At 38.8% G+C, this 8,510-nt stretch overlaps 1 protein-coding gene across 1 annotated transcript; it reads right to left on the reverse strand.

Moving 5' to 3' along the window:
• Positions 1-558: 558 nt before the first annotated feature.
• Positions 559-3,780, reverse strand: LOC130134386 (polygalacturonase-like). Its single transcript, XM_056316648.1, has 4 exons — positions 3,080-3,780; positions 2,326-2,615; positions 1,690-1,918; positions 559-1,015 (listed from the first exon to the last, which is right to left on the reverse strand). Exons 1-4 carry the CDS (start codon positions 3,557-3,559, stop codon positions 791-793), a joined length of 1,224 nt encoding a protein of 407 aa, XP_056172623.1. The 5' UTR covers positions 3,560-3,780; the 3' UTR covers positions 559-790.
• Positions 3,781-8,510: the final 4,730 nt, after the last annotated feature.

The following is an 8,510-nucleotide window of genomic DNA, read 5'->3' on the forward strand; positions in this document are numbered from 1 at the left end:
ACTAATTGAAGTATTTAATCAGCATCTGTTATGATTTATGCCTTGTGATACACGTAATTGAATAATTAAAGTATCCTATTATCTTTCGAGAGAGTCAATTACTTAAGCTGATAAAACAATGTAATCATAAGATTGATTAAACGATATTAATATCGGTAGTAGCAGAACTTCTCATAAATTCGTTGGTTTCTTCATAAGATCCTACTTATAACTATTTTTGGCTGGCAACATAATAGAGATTAAATAATTTTTCTTTTCATTTTCTTAAAATATAAATCTATGATCCGCTAATTATTTCATGTACCTTTACAGAATATTACGATCATAAACAGGCTCAGAGCAATGCGTGGAGATCCGACTAGTGTTCACCCGAACATCGCGGTCTTGTCTCGCAACTTCTCGTGTCAAGTCATTCCCCGTGCCCTTAGGTGCGTGCGACATGAAACGCGAACTTAAGGGTATTGTATGATACTCAGAAACAATATCATCCTCGTGATCGATAGTCACTATCTTGTATAGTCCTCGTAATAATTCCGAGGTCATTTTCAACAGTATCTATTACTTAAACCCTTGTGTATTTCATCGATCAGTTGAATACGGCAAACAATTAGTACAAAGCTAACATTGCAAGGCCAGGCTTCAGACCGGCCTTTTCATAATCAAGGTGGGAAACAGCCACATGCTCAAGCAATATTCACAAGATACATGCAATCTATTACCACTATATATTTCTACTTCTCCACAGTACATATATTACAACACTCAGATTGATCATGTTCAATGTTTTGCACTATAAGCAACTGGAGGGTTGGACCAGGCCAAAGGCCAGCCCACCAGCATTAACACAGGAAGCTTGAGCCGGTCGTTGATCGTTCTTGTAGGTGAGCTTCACATCTTCTAATCTTATTCCTGTGCAAGGGTTCTTCGGACTGCAGTCGAATTTGACGGCCACTTCTGTCGCCGACGTCCCATGAATGTCGTGGTACGTCACGTCGCTAATTTTCACGCCCGAAAACTGTTTGGATGACATCAATGTTAGAAGCGGTAAGAATAGACAAACTGTATATATAAACCCCAAAAATGGACGCGGAAAAATGGAGAAAATAAAAGCAAAATTATGCGTGGGCTCATTGCAATGAACTTCGGTTTAACGGAGCATTTGAGCTAATCATTTTCGGGGTTTTGAATGACACTAGAACTGTGATCGGTGTAGTAAAATTGGTAAAAAATGAAAATCAATTGGTTGTTTCATTTTCTTACTGACGTAAATATAGATGGATTTACGGTGAGAATAACTTGCATGATCTCACTCTATGATGGTTTTGATGGTAGTTGCATGTCCTTTGGACTAATCTACTAGCTATTAAACGAGTTCTCGCAATGATTAAATCACGGTAGAACGAATCGATCTCGATTTAGCTATGATCTATTCAATCATGTTGTTTTCCCTAGGATCATTGCTAGGTCGCAGGCATTATTGTTCATAACGACGGTTACCCAAATATATATGTCATTATGAATCTAACCCAATACGACTTGTCCAAATCTAGGGTGATCCATGTCAACTTTCGAATTAATGAAGAAAAGACTCTTTAGACATTTTTTTTTGTTGATAACCGACTCTTTAGACATTTATTACACGCGAACAACAAATTAATCGATCGATTGATTAATGTCCTCAACACATACCTGACCAGGACAATTTATACTGTTGGGGCAGTAATTCTGGTCGATGACGATCGGGTTTTTAACGTCGGACATGATGGCATGTTGGAAGAGGATGTTCTTGGCAAATCCGGTGCTGGGTCTGCCCCAAGATTTGATCCTCAGCCCGTTTTGTGTCCCTCCGAACACAACGTTCTTGACGGTCACGTTCTCAACCCCTGCCTCCTCAAGGTCCTTCCCTAGGCTCCCAATGCTGTGTACAATTCATGAACCAATATATTATATAAATTCCAAAATAAAATAAAATTAATTACCATCTTTTACTTAAACCACAACCTTTCTTGCATCAATTAATTACTTTTAGTGTTAAAGATCTTCAATTTTTTTCTAAATTGGAAGGACTCGAATGCTCAAAATGTAAGAAGATTCTAATTTCAAGTTATTTTGAGTAACGTGTTATTCATTCATGTTTTCTTTCTAAATATGATACGATATTTTGGTCTCGGCGAGAAAGTTAAAGCAAGAGTCAAAATCCCTCAAACAGGCCTGACATTTTGGCCTCACCTTATGGTACATGTTACTTTCGTGAATGCTAAGTTAATTATCAAATTTAATATTCTCCAGTTGTGGTTTTTTCTGGGGTTTAGCGAGTATAATTACCTGATTCCGTGGCCTGGGCCGCACGCAACGTTTTCGATCCAGAGGTTTGTGGTGCCGGCGCCGACCGAGACGCAGTCATCGCCGGTTCCGATTCTCGAGTTCATGATCGTGATGCCGGAAGAAAATTGGATGTGAACGCCGTCCGTGTTCGGGCTGTCGCCGGAGGCGAAAACCTTCACTCCTTGCAGCCTCACGTTTTGGCATTCGTAGATGACAATATGAAACAGCTGACTGTTGAGCGACATCAGTTTGCTCACCGCAATGTTCCTTGAGTTGCTGAAGAGTATTGTCTAGAGAGTCGTTCGTGTGCATGCACCCAAAAACAAGTAATTAAGAATAAAAAATATCATTTGTTCGTGAAACAACCACAAAGTCAAGACGTAAGTTTCTCGAAAGAGAGCACATTTGATTGACAAGCAGGAAAAACCCTAATTGTGATGGTTATTTCTTAAAACCACTTGCTTGTTTATTATACTTTAGGCTAATTATTTTATCTATTTATCTTCGAAATAATGATTGGTCTAGGAGTTCATAAAATATTAAATATTTTGTAAAAGATTATGGATGTGTTCTTTGCTATGATTGGTATTGTGCAAGTTTGGAACGTATTAGAAAAGTATACTTGGACAAAATAACTCTAGCAACATTAGCATCATGGAGATCAATATAGACTAGGAGAAACTCATGTCAATATTATTGTGTGATTCAAATGAAATTACAAACGACTATAATAAAGACATATATATGTATGTACCGTGGCTCCAGTGGGGCAATTCTTGCCGGAGGCTTTGCAAGCCCACAGAGCGGCGCCTTGCCCGTCGAGGACCCCGCCGGAGATGGACATGCCGTCCACGTGTTGGAATAAGAGCCACGTCCAGGCATTCCCGAGCACGTTGTAATCTGCGGGAGCCGTGATGACCCCTTGGATCCGCCACCGGACGGCGTTATTCTTGCACGGCCCGCTGAAGGTGGCCTCTCCCACTAGGAACCGCCCTGTCGGCACACTGATTGTGGCCGGCCTCTCGGAGCCGCAAGCGTTGAGCCACGCGCCCACGAAGGCCTGCGTCGAGTCTGTGATGCCGTCGGGCCTGGCCCCGAGAGAGATGACGTCATACTCGGCCGTGGCCACGGCAATTGCGGCTGATTGCGAGCTGATGATGATGGCAATGTGGAACACCATGAAGAGAAGCGAGGTCACACCGAGAGTGCTATGGCTACTCATCGTTAATGCCATTTCCTCTTGGCCGCGAGAGAGAGAGAGAGAGATGTGAGGGAGTTGATGGCAGTTGGAAGAGAGGTGAGTAGTGGGAGTAGTGGGAGTAGAGAGGCGGTTAATTTGGGGGATTTATAGGAATTTGAATTGGATTTTAAGTGCATTTTTTTTTTGGACGAAGGATTTAAGTGCATTGAATTGCATGAAGTTGACGACTCAAGAAAGCTGCTCATCAATTGATTGAATCGGGAGGACTTTGCTATTGGTCCAAAAACGAAGAAATTAGAGGACTTTGCTTGCGTTTATGGTCCACAAGGACGTACCTGCGCCATCACTGTACTTCCGGGCACTTTAATCCTCTTTTTAGCTCCGATTAGGCTCTTTAATTTGTCAGTGAGCCCTCACGGTAATTATTTGATTAATTAGATGATAGAACACGGAATATGCCAAGCAATCGAGAATCGAGATCTAAGGTTCGTACTAGCTAGTTTAGCTCCTTGTGCGAGATGCACAAATGATCGGCACGGTTGATTAATCGAACTACAGATACCGGATGAGATCTTTTCAGATAAATCGTTCAATATTTTTTTGTCAGAAAACCGTTCAATTTTTGAGCTTGCTAGAGTTACAATCGATCTCAGCACGTGACATTTTATGGACAACTCGATATGTTTGTGGATGTACTCGAATGAGCTACGTGTTTTTCTTTTGTCATTATATTTATCAGTTTATATTGAAATCTTGATAGAATATCGTTTGTTAGGTCTAGATTAATGGTATGGATATAGAATACTTTACAATTTCATGAAAAATATAATAAAAACCTTTCAATACTAATATGTACATGACATAGAAAAATTACCCCATAAAGTGCTCAATAAATTGATTTTGCTTTGCAAAGAGTGGAGGCGGTAGAGGTATATAATTAGTTGTTAGTCGAGGATATATTTTTGTGGATCAATAATCATTATTAATTCATATGGCAAACCCTGAAATATATATTGCACTAGCTAATTTCTCCTCCTCGCGTGAGACTTGTAACTCACATGAAAAGAAAATGGTTAGAACAATGCAAAACCTCAAATTGGTACATTTGTGACAAATTTACCCTTCGTAAATTTCCGTTAAATTTTACAGTCAAATTGCTGAATTGGATGACACGTAGCAAATTACGTGTATACTAGTTTTGGATTTTAGCCCTCTGTTTGTCAAGGGTTTACCAATTTGTGATTTTTCGTAATATTAATCCAATTTAACGGAGTGTAAATTTGTTACAAGCGTATCGATTTTGGGTTTTTGGTGATTAAAAAATTAGTTTGGAGTAAATTTATCACAGGTGTACCAGTTTAGAGCTTTTGATGATAAAAAGATTAGTTCGGGGTAAATTTATCACATGTGTACTAGTTTAGATGTTTTCATGATATTAACCCAAAAGAAAATAAAACCATCTCTTTTGGACACGTGTCCTAAAAGGGTAAAACGCGAACCATCACAATAGAAAAAAGAGGCCACGTGTTCAAATGGACATAACTTTCCTTTTCTTAAAAAAAAATTACTTTTCTCCAATTACGGATGATTTCCGAAATTAGGACATCAAGCGCATTCTCGTCCTTGTCATGATGGTTCGTTCACAGACGCACGTTTGATGAAACGTGAGATTATTCGAAGATGGGTCGTAGCAAAAGTCGGCACGTGAATTGACTCTTCGGGCGGCGCCGCAAGTGTGTGCTCAATCAAGAGATCGACTCTTCGAATTCAATTTTCATCCCAATATCCATCCAACTTAGTTATGCAGCAAAATCCACACATAATGATGTGTCCCATTCAATGTGCGTGCTGGAACCTGGATCCAATGGACATAAATGACGACACGTAAGCAGCTTCCCACCATTAAGTTCAAAACCCCACGGGAGCCACATTTGCTTCATCATCGCCATTTTCCACGTCATTAATGCTGGAATTGGACTTTGCAAGGAATTTTCTTTCGGAGAATTCTCTCGGATCGATTCTTGTTAAAATTATCAAGGATTTCGTTAAAAAGTGTGTGTAACCACTTGTTAAGCGACCAAACGAGGAAATATCATAACTTTCAATGCATTGAATCAATGTCATTAATTGCTCTCGTGATATGTACAATCAATATTTTAAATTTTTCATCAAATGAGGTTGCAAATTTCTTTGGGGGCACTTGTTAACAAGACTCAAATGTCAAAAGCCGTCTCCATATGAAACAAATAAGTATGTTTAGTGACTTGACACTAATTGGTCCTGGTTCATAGACAACATCTAGAATTAACGAAATAAATTATTAGGTCCACAATAGAACTTAGGTTCAAAACCCATGAAAGTCCATGAATTTTGAGAGACCTCAAATAAATTCCTTCATTTATAAATGATGGCCATGGACAATCACATGCCCGTTTTTTGCGATGCGTGGAAGAAAACTAATATCTCTCTAAATGATCTTTTTTGTCATATTGATGTCGTGTGACATATAATTATTCCATTCAGATTGAAAGTTAGGATTTTTTTTTGTCAAAAGATATTTCTATTCATTATCAAAATAATACATGAAATGATCCATAGAAAATCTCAAAAGCCACCATAACAAGGCAAGTCTGTAAAACTCCAAAACAAACCAAAAATCAGAAATCAAGGTACATCATCAAAGCATAGTTGACAAAGATAATCACAAGCTCTTCTTTCAAGAACAGATTTGCAACTGCATTTAAGCGAAAGGATCGGTAGCCGATCATCAAATCACACATCTTCATCAGTGATGAGCACATGCCGAGATCTCTATCTGTAGTTACGGTTTTGCCTTTTGGTGATTTGCGTCAAGGTTCGGCGTCTCCAACACCATCACAAGTCAACATAAACATGTTGAAGAAGTTTAGATCTGAACACCTGTGAGAACAAGCCTTTTAGCAAGTGCGAGACTCCGAAGGTTTTAACAAAAACACGTTGAATAAGCCCAAATTTAACATAAAAGTTGTTGTAAACACCATTGAAATTGGAGGCGGAGTACTTATTCATTAAAACTCCTAAATCTAGAATTAGATATGAGAGAAAAGCTCCCAGATCTAATATGGGGAGAGCAAAACTCCCAAATCTAAAACTAGATCGAGAGAGCAAGGAAAGAAACAAAAAAAACTAGAACGAAAAACAATGAGGGAGGGGAGGAAGATATCTAGGTCAAATCTCTCCCCTCCAGAATTTGAAGAGACGGAGAAACGTTGAAACGTAAAAGAGGGAGAGAGAGGGAGAGAGAGGGAGGGAGAGAGGGATGACCAATTTAGTTTTAAATCTATTGTACAAATATCAATTTAGTTCTAAATATTTCAAATTTTGCAATATAATCCTAAACATTTTTTATAAGTTTCGGATGTAGTTATTCCGATCAATTTTGGCCTAACGACTAACGTGACGTTCAATTATCACCCGTCATTCTATATGATACGCTAATGTAAACAACTTTACTAGACATGACAACCTATGTGAATAGTCGCATGAGCGATTTTCGACGGCAATTGGTTTGAAGTATTTTATTGGAAGTTAGTGCAAATTTAAGGATTATTTTGGCAAAATTAGAAATTTTACGACTAAATTGACGTCTACACAATAAGTTTAGTATTGAACTAGTATTTTTTTTTGTTGATTATAGATTCCCTTTAAAGCGGAGCAATTCAAATACATAGATACATTTTTGTGTTTGAAAATATCTTTAGTTCCTAGGGATTTACAACACCTAGGATCAGAAGCCTTATGCCTAGTTTTACACAATATAAATAATTTTTATGGGTTATGTTGATCAGTATTCTTGAATCACTTATTAATGACGCCCTTTAAAGAAATGCTTTCATTATTATAACACCGATTACACATAACACGAAATAGACGGTCATTGAAAATAATAAGCTTTCTTAATTAGGTGTTCAGCAAGTGCCACAAGGAACTTGTTTACAAAACCCGCTTTTTATGTATAGACTTTATAATAATCTAAGGCTCCGTTCGTTTCGCGGAAAATATTCTCCTTTTGGAAAATATTTTCCCGGAAGTCATTTTTCTGGAAAATGTTTTCCCGGAACATAATTTTCCGGTGTTCGGCGATCAATATGAAAAAGTTTCAAAAAATATTTTTCACCGGCGACCGGCGGCGGCGGCGGCGGGCGACCGGCGACCTGCGACGGGCGGCCAACGGCGGTGACCGGCGATCAACTTCCTCTCCCACGGAAAATATTTTCCTCCCATGGGCAATTTTGCCTTCAATTTAGGGAAAATGATTTCTTTGTGAAAAGAGGAAATCATTTTCCTCAAAACAATGAAGGATTTGGGGGTGGGGAAGGCGGAAAACATTTTCCGCCCCCGAACACCGGAAAACGCGGAAAATATTTTCCGGAAAAATATTTTTCCGCAAACGAGCACAGCCTAAGACCAAAATAAACAAGATCCGTGACGTGTCTGCTATCTAGGACATATTCAAGAACCAAACCCTCCTTGGCAAATTTCTTTCATCTCATCGATATGTGGAAAAAGCCATCAAAAGACCTCGATAGTCGTCGTACGTGCGACCGACGTACTTGCCCATTGCTTTCGTAGCAAATCATCAATCACACAATCATTTCAAAACCTTCCTCCAAAAACGGGTCAATTTGTATTTCTTCCAAATCATTTTGACTTTTCTGGGGGATGACTGCTGAGATTAACTTAACTTAATTAAGCACTAATCACCCCATATTATACACCGAAAGGACTGCTTAGGGTTCAAGATAAGAGCCGCAGAGACTTCGTACTCGGACATGCATTGCTTTTGATGGCCTAACTCCAAAGCAAAAGCTGACCTTATCAACTGTCCTCCTTTATTCAACGCTATAAGTAGAAGATAAGCAGACGTTGCTAGGTTTGCTAAAAAACACCCTTTGAAAATAAGTTCGCTAGCTGTAAAATTGGACCGTAAAATCATAAGATTATA

This window comes from Syzygium oleosum, unplaced genomic scaffold (genome assembly GCF_021117445.2).
Source record: "Syzygium oleosum isolate NSW1041296 unplaced genomic scaffold, Sole_v2.1 Sole_v2.12, whole genome shotgun sequence".
Lineage (NCBI taxonomy): Eukaryota > Viridiplantae > Streptophyta > Magnoliopsida > Myrtales > Myrtaceae > Syzygium > Syzygium oleosum.

What these genes read in the sequence shown, in the direction of transcription:
- LOC130134386 (XM_056316648.1), bottom strand. Translation starts at nt 3,559, where the DNA reads ATGGCATTAACGATGAGTAGCCATAGCACTCTCGGTGTGACCTCGCTT. An exon ending in GGCCCAGGCCACGGAATCAG is followed by an intron (nt 1,919 to 2,325) that starts GTAATTATACTC and finishes AATTGTACACAG; the next exon opens with CATTGGGAGCCTAGGGAAGG. An exon ending in GTATAAATTGTCCTGGTCAG is followed by an intron (nt 1,016 to 1,689) that starts GTATGTGTTGAG and finishes TCATCCAAACAG; the next exon opens with TTTTCGGGCGTGAAAATTAG.